Source organism: Aegilops tauschii, chromosome 4, assembly GCF_002575655.3.
Source record: "Aegilops tauschii subsp. strangulata cultivar AL8/78 chromosome 4, Aet v6.0, whole genome shotgun sequence".
NCBI lineage: Eukaryota > Viridiplantae > Streptophyta > Magnoliopsida > Poales > Poaceae > Aegilops > Aegilops tauschii.
Window position 1 is genome coordinate 505,059,185 of NC_053038.3, and position 22,225 is coordinate 505,081,409.

General features: G+C 46.2%; 1 protein-coding gene across 1 annotated transcript; it reads left to right on the forward strand.

The window, feature by feature from the left end:
* Positions 1 to 648: 648 nt before the first annotated feature.
* On the forward strand, positions 649 to 1,562 carry LOC141022018 (uncharacterized). The gene is made up of 2 exons (XM_073497893.1): positions 649 to 1,273; positions 1,471 to 1,562. Exons 1-2 carry the CDS (start codon positions 649 to 651, stop codon positions 1,560 to 1,562), a joined length of 717 nt encoding a protein of 238 aa, XP_073353994.1.
* The last annotated feature ends 20,663 nt before the right edge of the window (positions 1,563 to 22,225 follow it).

Consider the following 22,225-nt stretch of genomic DNA (forward strand, 5'->3'; position numbering starts at 1 on the left):
GTTCGATATGTTTGCTTTTGTACCCTCTGTGGGGGCCTCGGGAGGCTTAATTACGTTGTGGATGAGCTCGGTCTTCACTGGTATTCTTGTATTTTCTGAATCTTTTGCTCTTGGAGTGAGACTTACTTCTACACAGTCCGCTGATTCCTGGACGCTCGTCAATGTGTATGGTCCTTGTACTGAAACCGAATAGGACGATGTTTACTTCCTGGTTATTTGATATTGACATTCCTCGTGGTGATGATTGGCTCCTCATCGGGGACTTTAATTTCATCAAAGCACCAGACAATCGTAACAGGGGAGGAGGGGATGCTAATGATATGCTGCTATTAAATGAATTCATCAAACGGCAATCATTAGTAGAGCTTCCAATCAAAGGGCGTTTGTACACCTGGAGTAATATGCAAAACAATCCATTGCTTGAGCAATTGGATTGGCATTTCACATCCGTCGACTGGGCTGTCAAATACCCCAACATAGTAGTTTTGCCCCTGGGTAAACCCACGTCTGACCACGCCCCTTGCTATGTTAGCATTCAGTCCCAAATTCCAAAAACCAAGATCTTTCGTTTTGAGGACTTTTGGATCGGTCAGCCAGGATTCTTTGAGACTATAGAACGATCTTGGAACAAAAGGTGCTATGCCCCCAATGCTGCCGCAATTTTGTGTAAGAAATGATCTGAAGCAATGGAGTAGGAAAATATCCAAGCTGTCGAGCCTGATTGATAACTGTAACAAAGCACTGCTTGAGATCGATGGGTTAGAGGAAAGAAGACGGCTATCTGTTCCTGAAGCCAACTTTAGGAAGATTCTGAAACGGCATCTGCTCCACCTCCTAGACTGCAAAAAGCTCTACTGGAAAAAACGATGTACCATCCGGTACTTCAAGTTCGGCGATGGCAGCACAAAATTCTTCCACAGAGTGGCCACTGAGAGATTCAGACGGAACAACATCGCCTCGCTGCGCTTGCCTGATGACTCGGTCATCCATGATCATGTGGGGAAGGAGGTTGTACTCTTCCAAACGTACAAAGAAAGACTGGGCCACTCCAGCCAGACTGACATACGCTTTGATCTGAAAAGAATCATCAAAAAAGTGAAGGGACTCCAGGCTTTATCAGTTCCTTTCACTCATGCGGAAATCGACCAGGTTGTCAGGGAGCTGCCTTCTGACCGTGCCCCAGGACCCGATGGTTTTAGTGGTGGTTTCATAAAATCCTGCTGGCATATAATCAAGGAGGATTTCTATCGGCTCTGTTCCGATTTCCATGCAGGTAATCTTAACCTTGAGAGTTTGAACACTGGCTTTATTACTCTCATCCCGAAAACGCAATCTCCTGAGACAGCCAACGACTATCATCCGATAACACTCTTGAACTGCTGTCTCGAGATATTGACCAAGCTGCTTGCGAATCGTCTGCAACGTGTGATCCTCAAAATAAAACACCGTAATCAATATGGCTTTCTGCAGGGCCGATCTATACAGGATTGTGTAGCGTGGGCATTCAAGTTCATACATCAATGCCAATCCTCCCGGCGAGAGATAGCTGTCCTGAAGCTTGACTTCGCTAAGGCGTTCGACACCATTGAGCACGCGCCCATGTTAGAAATTATGAAGTGTATGGGGTTTGACGATCGTTGGCTCGGTTGGATTAAATGCCTATTTTCCACGGCCAAATCATCGATCCTCCTCAATGGGACCCCAGGGAGGCAATTTTTCTGCCTGTGAGGGCTTCGACAAGGTGATCCTTTGTCCCCGCTCATCTTTGTCTTAGCGGCGGATCTCCTGCAAGCTGCCATTAATGATGCTTATCGGGCCAGAACCCTTCAACTCCCCATCCCAATACCTGATAACGACTATCCGGTGATCCAATACGCCGATGATATGATACTCGTGATGCCGGCGGACATCTCCCAAGCAGAAACGATCAAGGGTATCCTCCAGGACTATGCGGCATCTGTGGGGTTGTGCATTAATTTTCAAAAGTCCACACTGATCACTACAAATGCTACGGCAGAAATGACCTCGAGGATTGCTCAAGTGTTTGGTTGCACGATAGGTTCCATGCCATTCACATATCTCGGGCTGCCCATGGGCACTACACGGCCAACCGTCACTGATCTCATGCCCCTCGTTACGTTGGTGGAACGTAAGCTCTCCTCGGCTGCCAACTTGCTGGACCTCGGCTCAAAGCTCACATTGGTGAATTCAGTGATAACTTCTCTTACGATATATGCCATGTGCTCTATCAAAATCCCACCTAAAGTTCTTGATCATCTTGACAAACTTCGGAGATATTGTCTATGGGCTAAAAGCTCGGACGATGTTACAAAAGCCGTCTCACTGGCTGCATGGGAGCTAGTTTGCCGCCCGAAGAACAAGGGAGGCCTGGGAGTGATTGACCTCAAGATCCAAAATCAAGGCTTGCTCCTGAAAATGTTACACAAATTCTATGATCAGTTGGACGTGCCTTGGGTCCAGTTGATCTGGTCAGCCTACTACGCGGGATCGATACCGCATGCAAATGACCCTTGTGGCTCCTTCTGGTGGCGCGACATCATGCAGTTAATGTCGATCTATCGTGGGATCACTACGGTGGAGGTGGGTGATGGTGCTACAGTCCTTTTTTGGAAAGATATGTGGCGCAGTAATATCCTTTCGGACAGCCACCCCAGGATTTGCTCATTTTCCAAAAATGAGGACGTGTCTGTTTATGATCTGCTAACTGCATCTACCCTTGGCCAAAACTTCAATCTCCCTCTTTCCATCCAAGCCAGGGCGAACTTCAGGATCTTCAAACCAGCTTGGCCGATGTGGAGTTGACAAATGCCAGGGATATCTGGAGATGTGTTTGGGGCTCCGAGGGCTTCCAGTCCAGTAAATACTACGCCCACTGCTTTCGTGATGAAGTCGCGGACAAAGCCTTCGAGTGGATATGGAAATCAAAGTGCACCAATAAATGGAAGGTTTTCTCGTGGTTGTTATTGGCAGACAGGCTGAACACACGTAATCTCCTGAAAAGGAAGGGTATGAAGCTCCGGGATGATGACTACACGTGCTTTCTATGCTCCACCCGGCTAGAGGAAACGGTTGAGCACCTCTTCTTCGAGTGTGAGTTCAGTAAAATGTACTGCGGGGAGTTGGAGATCACGTGGCCAGCGAATGGCAACAGGTTGCAAAAAATGCATGCAGTCAGGAGCGTCTGGTCCCGGCCTATGTTCATGGAAACTTTCATCGTGGCGGCCTGGAGCATCTGGAAAGAGCGTAATAATAAAAACTTCAGAGGGATTGTCCCTACAAGGAGGGGGTGGAAGATGAGATTCCAAGATGATTTTGGAATGATGAAGTACCGTGTGAAAGAGGCCCTTTGGCCGTTTATTGAGCACGTAGTCAGTTCGATCTGATAACGGCTGTGTAGTGCTTAGTTTTGTTGGCAACACTTGTACCTTTCTTATACCCTTGATGTATAGGAATTCCTCTATCTCTCCAAAATGTAACCTCTCCACCTTGTAACTTTTGGTGTGATGAATTAATACAAAGTCAGTGAGGGGGTGCCCTCACTGTCCAAAATTTCAAAAAAAAAGTTGAGTAAGACTCAATGCCCGACCACTGCAGAAGATAGAGAGAAGATGAAAGATGTTCCCTATGCTTCAGCCATAGGCTCTATCATGTATGCAATGCTGTGTACCAGACCTGATGTGTGCCTTGCTATAAGTTTAGCAGGGAGGTACCAAAGTAATCCAGGAGTGGATCACTGGATAGCGGTCAAGAACATCCTGAAATACCTGAAAAGGACTAAGGATATGTTTCTCATTTATGGAGGTGACAAAGAGCTCATCGTAAATGGTTACGTTGATGCAAGCTTTGACACTGATACGGACGATTCTAAATCGCAAACCGGATACATGTTTACATTGAACGGTGGATCTGTCAATTGGTGTAGTTCTAAACAAAGCGTCATGGCGGGATCTACATGTGAAGCGGAGTACATAGCTGCTTCGGAAGCAGCAAATGAAGGAGTCTAGATGAAGGAGTTCATATCCGATCTAGGTGTCATACCTAGTGCATCGGGTCCAATGAAAATCTTTTGTGACAATACTGGTGCAATTGCCTTGGCGAAGGAATCCAGATTTCACAAGAGAACCAAGCACATCAAGAGACGCTTCAATTCCATCCGGGATTTAGTCCAGGTGGGAGACATAGAAATTTGCAAGATACATAAGGATCTGAATGTTGCAGACCCGTTGACTAAGCCTCTTCCACGAGCAAAACATGATCAGCACCAAGGCTCCATGGGTGTTAGAATCATTACAGTGTAATCTAGATTATTGACTCTAGTGCAAGTGGGAGACTGAAGGAAATATGCCCTAGAGGCAATAATAAAGTTATTATTTATTTCCTTATATCATGATAAATGTTTATTATTCATGCTAGAATTGTATTAACCGGAAACATAATACTTGTGTGAATACATAGACAAATAGAGTGTCACTAGTATGCCTCTACTTGACTAGCTCGTTGATCAAAGATGGTTATGTTTCCTAGCCATTGACATGAGTTGTCATTTGATTAACGAGATCACATCATTAGGAGAATGATGTGATTGACTTGACCCATTCCGTTAGCTTAGCACACGATCGTTTAGTATTCTGCTATTGCTTTCTTCATGACTTATACATGTTCCTATGACTATGAGATTATTCAACTCCCGTTTACCGGAGGACACTTTGTGTGCTACCAAACATCACAACGTAACTGGGTGATTATAAAGGTGCTCTACAGGTGTCTCCGAAGGTACTTGTTGGGTTGGCGTATTTCGAGATTAGGATTTGTCACTCCGATTGTCGGAGAGGTATCTCTGGGCCCACTCGGTAATGCACATCACTTAAGCCTTGCAAGCATTGCAACTAATGAGTTAGTTGCGGGATGATGTATTACAGAACGAGTAAAGAGACTTGCCGGTAACGAGATTGAACTAGGTATTGAGATACCGACGATCGAATCTCGGGCAAGTAACATACCGATGACAAAGGGAACAACGTATGTTGTTATGCGGTCTAACCGATAAAGATCTTCGTAGAATATGTGGGAGCCAATATGAACATCCAGGTTCCTCTATTGGTTATTGACCGGAGACGTGTCTCGGTCATGTCTACATAGTTCTCGAACCCGTAGGGTCCGCACGCTTAAAGTTTCGATGACAGTTATATTATGAGTTTATATGTTTTGATGTACCGAAGGTTGTTCGGAGTCCCGAATGTGATCACGGACATAACGAGGAGTCTCGAAATGGTAGAGACATGAAGATTGATATATTGGACGACTATATTCGGACACCGGAATGGTTCCGGGGGTTATCGGATATATACCAGAGTACCGGGGGTTACCGGAACCCCCCCCCCCCGGGGGGGATTAATGGGCCTATATGGGCCGTAGTGGAGAAGAGGAGGGGCGGCCAGGGCAGGCCGCGCGCCCCCTCCCTCTCTAGTCCGAATTGGACAAGGAGGGGGCGGCGCCCCCCTTTCCTTCTTCTCCTCCTCCTCCTTCCCCCCTTCTCCTAATCCAACAAGGAAGGGAGGGAGTCCTACTCCCGGTGGGAGTAGGACTCCTCCTGGCGCGCCCCTCTCCTGGCCGGACGCCTCTCCCCCCTTGCTCCTTTATATACGGGGGCAGGGGGCACCCCAAACACACAACAATTGATCTGTTGATCTTTTAGCCGTGTGCAGTGCCCCCCTCCACCATAGTCCACCTCGATAATACTGTAGCGGTGCTTAGGCGAAGCCCTGCGTCGGTAGACCATCATCATCGTCACCACGCCGTCGTGCTGACGAAACTCTCCCTCAACACTCGGCTAGATCGGAGTTCCAGGGACGTCATCGGGCTGAACGTGTGCTGAACTCGGAGGTGCCGTGCGTTCGGTACTTGATCAGTCGGATCGTGAAGATGTACGACTACATCAACCGCGTTGCGCTAACGCTTCCGCTTTCGGTCTACGAGGGTACGTGGACAACACTCTCCCCTCTCGTTGCTATGCATCACCATGATCTTGCGTGTGCGTAGGAATTTTTTTGAAATTACTACGTTCCCCAACGGAGGACACATGGGAATTATCGTCAAGCTAGTTTTCAATACGCTCATATGTTTCGCGTTCGTTACTTTGATAATTTGGTATGTGGGTGGACCGGTGCTTGGGTGCTTCCCTTCCTTGGACAAGCATCCCACTTATGATTAACCTCTATTGCAAGCATCCGCAACTACAAAAGAAGTATTAAGGTAAACCTAACCATAGCATGAAACATATGGATCCAAATTAGCCCCTTACGAAGCAACGCATAAACTAGGGTTTAAGCTTCTGTCACTCTAGCAACCCATCATCTACTTATTACTTCCCAATGCCTTCCTCTAGGCCCAAACAATGGTGAAGTGTCATGTAGTCGACGTTCACATAACACCATTAGAGGAAAGACAACATACATTTCATCAAAATATCGAACGCATACCAAATTCACATGACTACTTATAGCAAGACTTCTCCCATGTCCTCAGGAACAAACGTAACTACTCACAAATCATATTCATGTTCATCATCAGAGGGGTATTAATATGCATAAAGGATCTGAACATATGATCTTCCACCAAATAAACCAACTACCATCAACTACAAGGAGTAATCAACACCACTAGCAACCCACAGGTACCTATCTGGGGTTTTGACATAAAGATTGGATATAAGAGATGAACTAGGGTTTGAGAGGAGATGGTGTTGGTGAAGATGTTGATGAAGATTGACCCCCTCTCGATGAGAGGATCGTTGGTGATGACGATGGTGATGATTTCCCCCTCCTGGAGGGATATTTCCCTGGCAGAACAGCTCCGCCGGAGCCCTAGGTTGGTTCCGCCAAGGTTCCGCCTCGTGGCGGCGGTGTTTCGTACCGAAAGCTTACTTCTGATTTTTTCCTGGGTGAAGACTTCATATAGCAAAAGATGGGCACCGGAGGCCTGCCAGGGGGCCCACGAGGCAGGGGGCGCGCCCAGGGGGGTAGGGCGCACCCCCACCCTCGTGGATGGTGGGTGACGGTGTCCTGGACTAGGGGGTACTCACCACGTCGTCTCCCGATCAGTTAGATTGGGCCGAGGACCCCATGGCCGCATACTCATGGGCCAGTTCGGACAACCCCTGCCGCATACAAGGAAGACTCCGCAAGACTTGGCGCCCAAGACAAGGACTCTCCTAAACCCTAGGCCTCTGGTGTCTTATATAAACCGAGGCCAGTCTAGTCAATAGACGATCTCATTCATTACTACGATCTCGTGGTAGATACATGTACTCTGTACTACACCCATATGAATACAATCAAAAGCAGCATGTAGGATATTTTCTCATCAAGAGAGCCCGAAGCTGGGTAAAACCCCGTGTCCATGTTACCATCGCTCCAAGACGCCTAGCTTAGGACCCCTACTACGAGATACGCCGGATATTGAACCGACATTGGTGCTTTCATTGAGAGCCTGCTAGGTGATCGCCACGGATCGATGGGATGATCAAGTGATATTTTTTCAATTGAATCTGTTTCAAGCAAATTATCCCTTTTACAGATTACTTCTACTGCTATGTACTAGTTTATTCGTAGAACAGTTCGAATCTCGTTGTAGAACGGGATTTTATGGAATATTTTAATGGCATACGGGATATGGACGGTGCCAAAACATCGAGTTGTCGGGACCACTGCGGCTCCATGATCCTGCATCCGGACACAATACGGCAGCAAATCTGGTCTCCAATGACCGTGCCACCCAGGAAGTTTTCCCCCCTCTTTAAATCAAGTGCTAAGGCGTGAGCCATTACTTCCTGTTAAATATGCTTAGAGCACGCACTCCCGTACCATGCAAGTAGTACTAATTTTGGACGTGGTCTCCAAGGAGCGGTTGGTGAACGGTGCTGCTGGTTTTTTATTGCTCGACACCACGGAAACTTTTTTCACAGCGCAACCATCACCCGGCAGCCGTCGTCATCCCGTGGACTCCTATTCGTGTCGAAATTGATCGTCATGTTTTGATGGGATGTCGACTAACAGCGCAGTCGTACATGTGCCTTTTTCTTTACGTATTATTACTGCTTCTAGCATAATTCTGTTCGCAGATAAATCAGGCTCCAGGAAACTATGCAATATTTCGTACGCGGCCCTGACGCTCCCCCGCGGATCTCTTACACATTGGCAGGGACGATCCATCTACAGGGTAAAGTGTCTATGGAATACCAGCAAGGGAAGTCCTAACAGTGCCAAATTTTAGCACGCTTCTTGACATCTAAAGGATGAACATCACCACTTTTTTCTGGTTATATACTGATCTGTCCAAATTACTAATTAAGCTTTCTTTCCTTGATCATTATTTTGATCACGTGGTGGCCTAGCTAGCTTCCACTGGACCGGAGAGACAGCGCGGAGCAGTCCATCGATAATAGCTCGGCTCGACGGCAGCACACCACAAGGACACGTTCAGTATGGATTAGTTTGTCCGTTTTGCTTCGGTCTGCTACAGTCGTCGCCGCATGCGAACAGGTTTTATTTTTCCAATTTATTTCGTTAGCACATTAATTATTACACATAGAATATTTTCTGTCGTTGTTTTGTGCTGCATTATTTTTGCAGAGGTATTTTACAGACAATCGTACGCGGCATCGGTCTGGCAAGCCTCTCACCATGACCTAGGCCGCCGACCTGTGTTGACATCGCCGCGCCAAAACACCAGCACACCATCGAGCCAACCTCGGCTCTCAGGCTTTAATTTCTCTAATTATTTACTTCGCTCAAATTAATTTTAAGTGGAGGATTTTCTTAAAAAATTATTATTATTATTATTATCTCTGGCTCGCACTATTTCATCTGTGCAGGCTATTGACTTAGACCGGGCCGCGCTGTCACCTCCGCATGCCGACTAGGAGTTTGGCCTCATCACTTCGGAATGCCGAACTCCTCGCTCGGACGTGCTATGTCACCACTTCGGAATGCCGAGCTCTTCGCTCCGCCACCTCGGGACCGGCTTGGGGGCTGGGACCTTGTCCCACCGTAAGCTCGGGCCGCACATCGACACCGAGCACATTAACCAGCTAAGTCACTTTCATGCTCAAAAACTTTCAGTTTTAAATTTTGTTCGGCTCGACCAAGCACTATACTTTTTTGACAAAAAGTTGTTTGTGAAAAACTTCCTTGTCATAACTTTCTTTGTGACACACAAATTCAAATACCCCGTTTACTTGGGGGCTTCCTTTATGAAGCCTTTCCTCTTGCAAATGATTACACTTGTACGGCTTCGTTCCTTGTTCGTGTATTACGCCATAATATGCACCATGTTGACTTAAGCGATTTGCAAGCTGGGTTGCCTCGCTCCTGTGTTTACCCCTACGTTCCCGATTGTTCGGCTAGGGAGTAAAGGGAGCACCTCTGCGATTGTCACGATCGGGTCATCCGAGCCGGACCTCAGACTGGGTGAAGCCGAAAGCTAGCGCTCTTATTGTTTTCAATTATGGTCTGCACACAACGGAACTCATACAAAAAATCTATTGCACAAGTCTCATAGTAACAATGAGCACCGAAGAAAGGTATCGGTGGGGGTACTATTTTCTTCGAAGATGCTTCTTACACTTTGTCAGTAATATAGCATAAGTTCCCTGAGCACGCTTTGTCTGTTACAGCCTTATGACCTGATTGCCTGGTTATCGGAAACACCGTTGATATTCTCGACAGGTGGAGTACATAACACTTTTCGGTCCTTGACCGAAGAGGGAGAAGCCGACGGTCGGTTAAGACGCGTTTAAAGTTCGGGTGAACACAGATATGCTACAAGTACTTCGGTACATACGATCATTATACATATTTTTTTACCCAAGTCACTTGGGGGCTCTTAAATTTATATGAGCCGTTTTAGAATAAATGATTTCTTCCTAGTCGTTGCAAAGTCTTTTTCTATCACTCCTTTTTTGACGCGAGTGTGTTGTCAATAGCCGGGGAGCCTAATTTCTCTCTCAAAGCCGCTAGAGTTTAGTTTGCTAAATTGGCCTAATGAGAAACACCCTGCCTTCGGGATAGGGAGGTTGAAGCCGAACGCTGACCCGCTTGAAGTCTTGAGATAGGACGCGTCATATTAAAGCACGACAGAAGCACCTTTTTTTCTTCTCTAAGACCAATTTTTTGGATTGGCACCGAACACCTGATCTAGTTCGGACGTCAAGTTTTTACTAACATTTTTTGGTTTTCCAAGCTTATGGCACTTTTAAACTATTTGTGTGTTTCCCGCATAAGTCTCGCAGTGCAATGCCGAACACCTTTAGAGATTCGGCAAAAACATTCTCGAATATTGCTATATATGCATTGGTTTCGAATTGTATCGTCGGTCAATAGTTGGGTTCCCCGGCTCCTGTGCTTGACCGCCTACGTTCCGCTTTGTTCGGCTAGGTGTGCAAAAGGAGAACCACTGCGATTGTGCTTCCAGCTCGCATGGTTAAGCACCTCAGGGGAGAAAGCCGAAAACTAACTGTCGCAATAAGCGTAAACTGGTCAGCGATCCGATGACTGTGTTAAAAGACGGGCCGTTCATAACATTGGCCGAAGTGTTTACGGCTTGACCTCGGCTGTCGCCGAACACTAACCGGGGGCTCGTAGCTAGCTTCCCCAATTTAAAACTCCTATGACTAAGTGAAAGTTATAAAGCCCGCATATCTGATTGCCTCGTTTCCGCTAACACAACCGCCTTCGGGCACCGAGACGTCGGCTAGGGGTTGTCTTGTTATTGCGGAAACACCCTGCGTAGTATCTACAAACGGGTAGAAGCCGATGATGGGCCACTTTCAACCGATAAACGGTCGCAACGGAGTCAAAATAAACATATCATCGGCATTTGTATTTCATATACAAGGGCCGCCTTCCGTAATCATCGTTATAAAGCCATAAATATGCATCAATTTGATTTAAGATTTTGGCAAAGCTGGGTTGCCTGGCTCCTGTGCTTACCCCTACGTTCTCGATTGTTCGGCTAGGCGGTAAAGGGAGCACCTCTGTGATTGTTACTGCCGGGTCATCCGAGTTAGTACCTTAGACTGGGTGAAGCCGAAAGCTAGCAATCTTAAAGTATCACATTGGTCGGCAACGACGGACATGGAATTTTTTGGTTCATTAATATCATAGAATTCGGGAACTTTCCCCGAACTAAATCGTCAATATTTTTCTCCTGCATTGATCGGAGGTGAGGTTTCATGATCATGGTTGGCATGACAACCCAAAGAAAGGAACCGATAGCGGGACTATTTTCTTTGGAAGATGTTTCTTACATTCAACAGTAATACAACGTATCTCTCTGCGTACCTTTGTTTATAAAACCGTATGGCCGGATTGCCTTGTTTGTCGTAAATCTTTGCCCTTGTAAAGGCTTTATAAAGTAGGACAAACACTCCTCGGCTACTGGCCAAGGAGGTGGAAGCCGATGGACGGTCAACAAAGTTTTGTACAATGCGGATCCGAGCATTGATGATCTAAAGTATTTGGATACGTAGAATCATTACACATAATTTGTGATTTTACTTTGGATATCGATCCTTAATTCGGCCACCCGTGCCCACATTAAGGCTCGGGGGCTACTGGGCTTCGTGCTTATTATTTACAAATATTAAAGGGGTACATCGATCCCCTGATCTGGTGTTGCCACCCGACTAGTGTCTCGGGAGCTACTGCATTGACAATCCAATGCAGAAAATTTAAAGTGCAATATAGTTTTCGAGGAGATTATTATCCTCAGGTTGGTCGGACGCACCCAACCTGAGTCTCGAGGACTTTGCACACTGTGTTTCTATTCCTAAGTATGTTGCCGAGCTGGGAATTGATCCTCAGGCTGATTTTATGAATCGACCTGAGTCTCAGGGGCTACTAGGGTCAGCGGTTTGATTTTTTCCTTCAGGTGCATCCCGGATATTAGGCCAACACGCACCTTGAGCGCTACTGGCTATACATCTCAGCAGAGATTACATTGCACAATTCAAAATTAAATTCATAAAAATTAGCCCATGGGCGAGGTGGTGTACTACCTCGGATACAGTCCGGCGCTGGAGCTCGGATACTCTCCGGCATTGGAGTTTGGATTCAGTCCAGCGTTGGAGCTCGGATACAGTCCGGCGTTGGTGCTCGGCTGCAAAGGATACCTCAAATGCAGTCCGGCGTTGGAGCTTGGATGCGAGAGGACACCGCCGCACGGGGACGACTTCAAACCCGAGGTAGGCGTGAAAATAACAAGGCATTGATAAAGGCCGGAAACTTAAAGGGGCTCCTCGGATACCCGACGTGTAAACTCTTCGGATGCACTTTGGCGATCCTCAAGATCGAAGATAAGAAGATTTGTTGAACTAGTTTTCAAGACCGACAACCGAAGATGAAGAATAGTTCGGAAAAATCGAGGAGCGTCCCCAACTTGAAGACCGGTTCAGGGGGCTACTGGCGGTGTCCTAGACTAGGGGGTACTCACCACGTCGTCTCCCGATCAGTTAGATTGGGCCGAGGACCCCATGGCTGCATACTCATGGGCCAGTTCGGACAACCCCTGCCGCATACAAGGAAGACTCCACAAGACTTGGCGCCCAAGACAAGGACTCTCCTAAACCCTAGGCCTCCGGTGTCTTGTATAAACCGAGGCCAGGCTAGCCAATAGACGATCTCATTCATTACTACGATCTCGTGGTAGATACATGTACTCTGTACTACACCCATATGAATACAATCAAAAGCAGCATGTAGGGTATTATCTCATCAAGAGAGCCCGAAGCTAGGTAAAACCCCGTGTCCATGTTACCATCGCTCCAAGACGCCTAGCTTAGGACCCCTACTACGAGATACGCCGGATATTGAACCGACAGTGGGTGGCCCCCCTCTGGTTGATTCTTTCGCCAGTATTTTTTATTAAATCCAAAACTGCTCCGTGAAGTGTTAGGACTTTTGGAGTTGTGCAGAATAGGTCTCTAATATTTGCTCCTTTTCCAGCCCAGAATTCCAGCTGCCGGTATTCTCCCCTCTTCGTGTAAACCTTGTAAAATAAGAGAGAATAGGCATAAGTATTGTGACATAATGTGTAATAACAGCCCATAATGCAATAAATATCGATATAAAAGCATGATGAAAAATGGACGTATCACCTGCTATGGAGGGAAAACAACAATGGGACATGGTGGACCCTGGATTCAAGCTTTGCGTTCCAGTTCTAAAGAGAGCATCAGGTAGACCAAGGAAGAGTCGAATCAGACCTCGCAGCGAAGGAGCTGGACTTGGAGCGAGGAAGCATAAGTGCACAAGGTGTGGTGGGTCTGGTCATTTCGGTAAGTATTGTGATAACACAGTAGATCCAGCGTTCGGAGAGAGTTTCGATGAAGGCTTCGATGAAAATGTTGCTCAGTAGCCGGTTGCCTCAACAGATGATAAAAATGATGGTCTACAGTCGGTTGCATCAGATGAATATTTTGACGAGGTTCCAAATTATGATGGTCAACAGCCGCATGATTTTGACAATGATCCAAAATATCCTCCAAATGATGATTCAAGTGAGGCTCCAAATGGTGATCCAAGTGAGGCTCCAAATGGTGATCATGGTGATCCAAGTGAGGCTCCAAATGGTGATCCAAGTGAGGCTCCAAATGGTGACCAACCTTCTGTTGTTGTGAGTTCTGCTAGGTATGTAAATCTTGCAAATACTACTGTACATTTATCACTTGACATGATCTCATTACCCTTTATGTTTTGCACAGCTCTGTGGTAGGTTTGAAGAAGACGCGCAATGTACCGACAACCAAGAGGAGAAGAGAAGAAGCAATGAGCACAAGGTGCATGAGGAGCAAAGTGATGGCAAGAAGCTCAAGGAACAGACAGAAGCCCCAACGCTATTTATGAATAATTATGAAACATTATGAATAATGTTGTATTTCTGTTGAATGATGTTGGACCTATGTTAGAACTATGTTTGAATGATGTTGGACCTATGTTAGAACTTCAAATTTGACATGCTATATGGATGTTGGAATTCTTTCGAAACTTTGGTAAACTCACATTCATGAAAAATGTGCTAAAAAGAGCTCCAAATGTAGGGTAAACGGCCTCATTTCTAAGCAAGATTTTTTTGACCTTGTCTAAATGAGCCAAATAACTTTCCTACACATATATTCTATATACACAAACTATGCGCACTGGTTTTTCCTTTTTTTTTGAATTTTGTTTTGCTCATTTGAATTCTGGTCAAACCTAACTTTGACCAAGATTTAAACAAGTCTCAAACGTCAAAATAAAAAACTAAGCCTGGATCCTTCTTAGTCACTCCAAAATGAAGCTGTGGTGAGGTTTTTGAAATTTTCATGAAAAATGTGCTAAAAAAGAGGGGTCCAAAGGTAGGGTAAACGGCCTCATTTCTAAGCAAGGTTTTTTTTCGACCTTGTCTAAATCAGCCAAATAACTTTCCTACACATATATTCTATATATACAGACTATGTGCGCTGGTTTTTCCATTTTTTTGATTTTTTTATATTTGTTTTGCTCATTTGAATTCTGGTCAAACTTAACTTTGACCAAGATTTAAACAAGTCTAAAACATCAAAATGAAAAACTAAGCCATGATCCTTCTTAGTCACTCCAAAATGAAGCTGTGGTGAGTTTTTTGAAATTTTCATGTTCATTTCCCCAAAACACTTCTCTTCACTTCATACAAGAGAGTTTGAGATACTTCAGATATCACATAAGACACATGAACTTTTCGTTTAAATGTATGTAAACCTTGTTTATCAACTTAAATCGTTAGTATATGACATAAGAAGACTATGTGCGCAGGTTTTTCATTTGTCTGATTTTTATTTAATTTATTATGCTCATTTGAAATGTGGTCAAACCTATCTTTGACTGCTCCAAACCCCTCCCAAACCCCGCTAACCCTAGTGCTGAACAAGGACCGTCCATCTAACCCTAGCGGCGATCAAGGACTGTCGATCTAACCCTTCTAGAAGGAATCTGCGGGGAGGAGGGGGCCGATCCGCGAGATGCAATCTGATTGGCTGGGCGATTGTTTTTTCTCAACAAGTACCGGGCGCGCTGGATGGACCTTTGGGCCGTCGCGCTGTTTGGGCCTGAGAGCGTAGTTAATTGCCCGTCTCAGCCTTGCCAGGCCTGCATGCATGGGAAGGGCGGAGACGTGGGATTGCATGCGTGGGAGGCGGACGTGCATGCATGCGAGCGAGGCGAGCTAAGCGAGTGACGTGGCCATGCACGTATTGATTCAGAATTAGGCCATTGTCGGCAGTGGTTCAGATTACGGCAGCGAGTCAGATGCACGCGCCCGGTCAAAGAGCTTCCCTATGCAGTGATTCAGATGCACGCACGCGCCCCATGCATCGTTTCCGTGCAAAAATTGAAGGGTCCAAAACTTAACGGATACACACACGCGTCCGGATTCACACACGCACCGTTCTCATCCCTTCTCTCTTCCTCTCCCACCCATAGGCCTATAAATGGGGTGCCTCTCTTCCTCTCCCACTCACCAGCCAAAAGCCAAATCCATTCTCTCCAACTTCAAACATCCAAGCGACCGAGCCCTCTCCAAGCGACCAAGTGAAGATGCAGTACAATGGGTCGACCTTCCTCCATTGGCCTGTCGTGCCGGAGCTGCGCTAATCACCGAGCATGGTCGTGGAGAGGGAACTCCGTGTGTGGGCAACTTCAAGGTGGAGGGGGTCCGTCGAACTCACCCGCGCCTTCCTCAGAGCTGGCTATGCCCACATCCCACCGGGCTCGCCTAGGATGTTCACCCTCAACGAGGTTCGTGACCGCGCCGGCATCCTCCTACTGCTCACGGTCACCTTCACCAACCCGTTTGACGCGCGCGAGCTCCTCGGCCAAGTCTTTTGGTGCGGCTGCGAGTCCATCTTCTTCACGGTGTACAACATCTTCACAAACTACGAGTGCATCCTCCCCACTCCAAACCAGATGCACTCCCTTCCCTACGACGAGGAGGGGAAGGAGTGAAGTTCAAGACGGTGTTGAAGGGGCGCGCGGCCAAGGTGGAAGAAGGAGGTCAACATGAAGATGTTCAAGAAGGGGTGCGAGCCCGGAGTCAAGCTCGTCATGTTTTAGTTTTATCATTTTTATTTTGTTGCTTTTCTATGCCGTGCGTGCCATGTCATGTCGTGTCCGTGAACTTATCTATGGGTACCCATCTATGTAAGGGTACGGTGTGTTGCATCTTATCTATCCAAGTTATTATGTGTGTTAAAAAATGTCCGTGCCCAAACATATCATTTCTTCCCTAAACCAGGTCATGAACTAACATGCAAATTTATTCCCTTTAAATCCTTAACCAAGTGCCACTCTAACCAGAATCATGTGGCAGTGCAAGCATACATTTCCAACCCTCCAAAATTTCAGTGCAAAACAAAGGAAAACCAATATCACGCGTGTGCAAATATTCAGTACAAACATGCGTTTTTAAACCCTAAACCAAGTCACAGTCTCACTATGTATAGCTTTCTTCCCTGCCCATGTTAAAGTCTTTCCATCTGCCCTAGCGGTTACTAGCGCAGCCCTAAACGCCACAAACCCACGCAGTCCTGGGTTCGAGTCCCCAGCCGCACCAATGTTTTGTGCATTTTCCACCCTTCATTTTTTTAGACAAATTATTTTTTTCTCAATGTAATGCCCTTAAAAATGTTCATTAATTTTGGCACCAGGTGTAAACCTCTACCAGAGCTGAGGCACATTTTCCATGACATTTTAATTGTATGAGAAATTCACCTTGTTTAAATGTTGGTCAAAGTTGTTTAAATGTTGAAAAAAGAGAAGTAGTGACCAACATTTAAATATGTTGAAAAAAGGAGAAGAAATGAGGAATTCAGAAACTTTTGATCAATGAAATGCAGCTCTCTGCTCTGGCTTTCTATCAAAAAAAGGTTCCTTTGTGGGCCAAATTCAGAGCATAGAGCCAAGTGCCGGCTAGACTAATGGGCCAACTGCATCCAATTAGGCCCATTCGGGGGTTCTCTTGCGTGTTTTCTGTTTTCTGTTCTGATTTAATTTAGGCAGTAAATCATTTTATTTAATGCTGAAACTTTTTGTGGAAGCTAATTGAATTATTCCAGAGCCAAACAATTAAGTTTAGAATTTTTTTTGGAGCTGTTAAATATTTAATAGAAATTTAACTACTCCTATTCAAATACACCGTGATTTAAATCAAGCTTACAAATTCCTCCATAATTCATGCCTTTCCATACAATTTCAACATTACACCCAGTGCGATTACCATACCTACAAATGCCCAAAAGTAATTGCAAATGGGTATTGGTATTTGTGCTTGATCTTCAAGCTTCCTAACCTTCTTCTTCAACATCCTAAGTTCAACAGCTAGCTCTCTGTCAATGCGTGCTTCGCCCTCCATCTCTTCTTCTAGAGCTCGTGCTGTGGCCACTGCCGTTTGTGGCAGCATGCACAACCATTCTTCATGCTCTTCTTGCAGTTCATTCATCAGAGTCTTGGCCAGAGCATCGACCCAAAGAAAGAAGCATTTCACCTGCATGAACGCCAAACAGATCAACCCATTGCTCAAAGATCCCGACCACGAAAATGGTGCAATTGCCCCGATTCTTACCCCATTCTCGCTGCACACGTAGAACAGACGATTATGGTTCCTCGGTGTGTGAGAAACCCTGCGATCAACGCCCGCCCGACACCGCGGACAGACGAAGATAGGCATCTCCACGCGCGTCGGGCTCTGCATCCACGAGGTGGCGCGGGAGCTTGAAGAAGACATGGAGCTCAGAGCCGAAGGGGATCTCAATGCCGCCGCGCCCTCCACAGGTATCTTTCCACCGCCGCTCTCTCTGTCACCGTGGTCATCGCCGTGCTCTTTTTCGCCCGCTCTCTCTGCCGCCGTGGTCACCGCCGCTCTCTGTCGCCCGCTTATACAGCATACCAGAACGGCTCTCTGCTCAACGGCTCTTTGTTGGGTCCCACAAGCCACGCGTGCAACGGTCTGATCGTCTAGCGCGTCTCTGCCGCCTGGTCCCACCTGTAAGGGCCGAGTCAAAATGTTGACCAGACGGAGACGGCAATACTCACGGAACGAGTTGGTGTGCACGGACTAGGGCAAAACTGAGCACGATTCGGATCTGAGGGAAAAACTGAGCACATGGACACCACTAAGGGCAAAAGGATAATTAACCCTTTTTCTTTTTAGTCGTTTGTTCGGGAAATTCCCCACCAACTTGTGTCAGTCTCTAACTTTATACTACATAGAACAATGCCCGTGCGTTGCAACGGGGTATAATATTCTAGTACGTTAGCTTGTGATTTACTTGTCAATAATAATGCGATTGTGTAAATAAATGTTCATCAAATTCTGATCGTGAATTACCTTATATTTTGATTAGAAGTTTGGTAAGTAAATTAAAGTGGAATTGGTTTAGAAAATAAGTAAATTAAGGTGATTGATTATCATATAATGAAAGGTTGGATGAAAGGGTGGTGGTGGAAAGAAGGGGAAATAGAAACCTTACATTTTTTAAGTAGTAGAGATAAAGCTGGACGAAAGGCTGTTTTGAGATCCATTTCAAGAGTGGTACTGCCGCAGTGCCGCGCGCACACGCAGGCATAACTATGCCTGCTGATCTGTCATGAGAGCATGGGACGGGGTTGATGAGCCACGGCAAAATTTCGTGTTTTGACCCTTTTTGCTAACAAATTCAGGATCTGACCCCCGTTCAAAAAAAATCGGGATCTGACCCTTTTGCCTACCGCCAGGGGGGTTGGCGGTAGGTTTGCACGTCCTACCGCCATAGGCTCTGGCGGTAGGCCCTTTGACGGCGACTGATGGCCGTCGGCGCGTTCTGACGTGGAAAAGGGCCTACCGCCATGAGCTCTAGCGGTAGGTTATCGAAGCCTACCGGTCCTGGGTTGTGGATAAGGTGGGGAGGGGCTGGTTTGTGGGCCCCGCCACCACTCTTCTTCCCCGTGCTCAGCCCCTCTCCCCCCTCACAAACCCCCCTAGATCCCCTCCATTTGCTTGAGATTTCACCGGTGGATCCGGAGCATTTTCATCACCCAAGGTACCTCCCCCATTTCCCCTCCTTTTGATTGGTTGAGATCTTTGTTTTGTGTTGATTTGGTCAATTTATTGCAAACCCTAGGTGTTGATCTTGTTGTGTGCATTTATGACACATTTATGATGCATTTATGATACATTTATGGCTAGGGTTATGGTTATGTTAAGAGTTAGTGTTAGGGTTAGGGTTAGGGTTATAGTGGTTATGTTGGGGGTTAGGGTTATAGTGGTTATGTTGGGGGTTATGGTTAGGGTTAGGGTTAATGGTTAGGTTAACTTGACTATGAATAGTAGTTATTTGTCCAATTTGTGCAAAATTTAGTTTATTTGTCCATTTGGGTTGGTTGGATGACATATATGGATTGATTATATTGTTTCCAATTTCTTAGATGCATAAGCTCGTAAATGTTCATTATTTGGACAAGACGACATTTATGGATTGAACTTCAGTTTGTCAGCATATTCTGTGATTTGTCATGATTCTTATTAAAAACTATTGTGCTGAGAAGAGGGATAGAACAGAGGATTGATTGCTCTGTTTCTAAGTTTTTAACCCTACCGCCACTGGCCCTGGCGGTAGGTTGCAGGATCCTACCGCCAGGGACCATGGCGGTAGGGGGTAAACTTTCTGTGACGAGAAAAACGAGAACCTTGGCGGTAGGGTGAGAAGCCTACCGCCATAGGCTGTGGCGGTAGGGTCAACCCTACCGCCAGGGTGCTCGTTTTTCCCGTCACAGAAAGTTTACCCCCCCCCCTACCGCCATGGTCCCTAGCGGTAGGACACTGCAACCTACCGCTAGAGGCTGTGGCGGTAGGGTTTCAACCCTCTCCTCTCCCTCTCCAAAAGGACCAATATGAAGATTGTCTTAGAATAATACACTTCTATCAAATATTAGAATGATCATCTCGCAAGCACATGCATAACTCAACTCAACATAGTTCATTACATCCACGAATAACACATGTTCAAACTAATTAAGACATGACCCGGTTCGGATGACATCGGTTGAAACTAATAGCTCAAACTCAACGACACATTTTCTAAACAGGTAACATATTTCTCATACTTATCAGACGTTCAATTTGATCGTCACACGCTTGATTACGCTTCAGTTGAAAGTCGGTGGATCCTGCCCAATGCCCCAACACACCATTCGTTTCACGGAACCAAGCCCGTGCAGGACGGCGGGCGGGATTCTCTGACACGCCTTGTTTGATTGCCCATCCTATGACCTGACCGGGTTTCCTCAAGTCCATCTCAAGGAATTCTTCTTTGCTTGCAGTGAACGCAATCTCAATTGCCAAAGCGTGTCTGCAAGCATATTCCCGGTCTTGCAGCTCATCAAGCATCCTCTCTTTCTCGTTCACAAGCTTTCGGAAAGCTTTTTTCTCCTTAGCATCAGAAGGTTCCTCGATAACATAATACTTGCTGGAATCCTTCATGGCTGCATTTGCCTCATCACAACTCTTCAACCATGCTTCACATTCCCTCTTCAAGCAACGGTGTCACTCCGACATGAGCTTCTCACATGCTATGTTCATAGTCATGGATCGAATGTCCATCCTACATGAATAAACGGGATTAAGATGACACAGAACAAAACAGAAAATAAATTCAGTAGAGTACAACACTTGGTTACTTAATATGACATACAACACCAAGTTCTTAATGAGTTCAAATGTTAAGGGTACAAGTCATAGTAGTTCAAATGACGACCAAGCAAATGGTACATGTCATTACAGTCCAAATGACAAAGATTACATAGCCTCATGCAATTCTATGTGGCGTATGGTCCCGGGTTGCAACAAATAACATCATTTCTTTCTTTGACCCATGCCCCACGAGAAGCCCGCTTCTCGTCCGACGAGAATGGTTGGCGAACTAACCAATCAATGACCTGCCATGATTTCCCCTGTCTATCTCAGCATATTCTTCCCTTGTCACACACAATGCAATTTGCATTGCAAGATCACGCCTATAATTTTTTTCCGCCGTCTTGAGCTTGTTCATCTGCCTCTCCTTTTTTTGTTAAATTTTTCGGAACGGTCATTATTGAAATAATAATGTGAAAAGGCCCTACACTCCACATTCAACGCATCAATGGCTTCCATCCACAAGTTCATCTTTTCTTCAATCAATTCGCGTTCACGGTTCGCCGCCGCCTCAGCAGAAGCTTCAAAGAAAACGAACGGTGCCATCCTACATTTCGAGAAGTTGCTATTAAACTAACTTAGGTTTAATTGCTTTCTTAAGCCTAACCCAACCCCCAATTATGTACACTAAGACTAGCACTAGATCTAGGTACACAAACTATTATACAAGCAATTCTAAGCACATCATACATAAGGAAATCACAAACATAAACCTAAATGGATCATATGAATTGATTTGACCTCATGAGCTAGGTTTGCAACCAAATGAGCAAATGCAAACTAAACAAAGATATCAACCAATCAAAATGAGGGGAAATGAGAGAGCTACCTTGGGTGATGAAAATGGTAAGAATCCACCGGAGAAATCTCAAACAAATCAGAGAGATTTGGGAGGCTCTTGTGCTTCAAAGAGAGAGGGGGGGAGACTTGAGCTCGGTGGAGAGGTGAAGTGGCCTGAATGAGTGGTTGAGGAGGGGGGAGGAAATATCCAGCCCCACCCCACCTTATCCACAACTCAAGACCCTACCGCCAGCGGAGGCTTCGGTAACCTACGCCAGAGCTCATGGTGGTAGGCCCTTTTCCACGTCAGCACGCGCCGACGGCCGTCAGTCGCCGTCAAAGGGCCTATCGCCAGAGCCTATGGCGGCAGGACGTGCAAACCTACCGTCAACCCCCCTGACGGTAGGCAAAAGAGTCAGATCCCGAAATATTTTCAAATGGGGTCAAATTCTAAGTTTGTTAAACAAAGGGTCAAAACACGAAATTTTGCCACGAGCCACCGGTGTTCAGGCTGCTCAATAAGTTGGTGCAGTACGGACGGGACCTCGTGCATGCAGCATGCATGTGGCGCTGCCATCTGATCAGTCGGTGTTGGTGCATGGTGTGGCCTGACTTGCATGCATGCGTTGCTGCGGTCTGCAGCCCGGCCAGTCAGTAGTGTGCGTTGCCATATGCATATCTCTTGCTG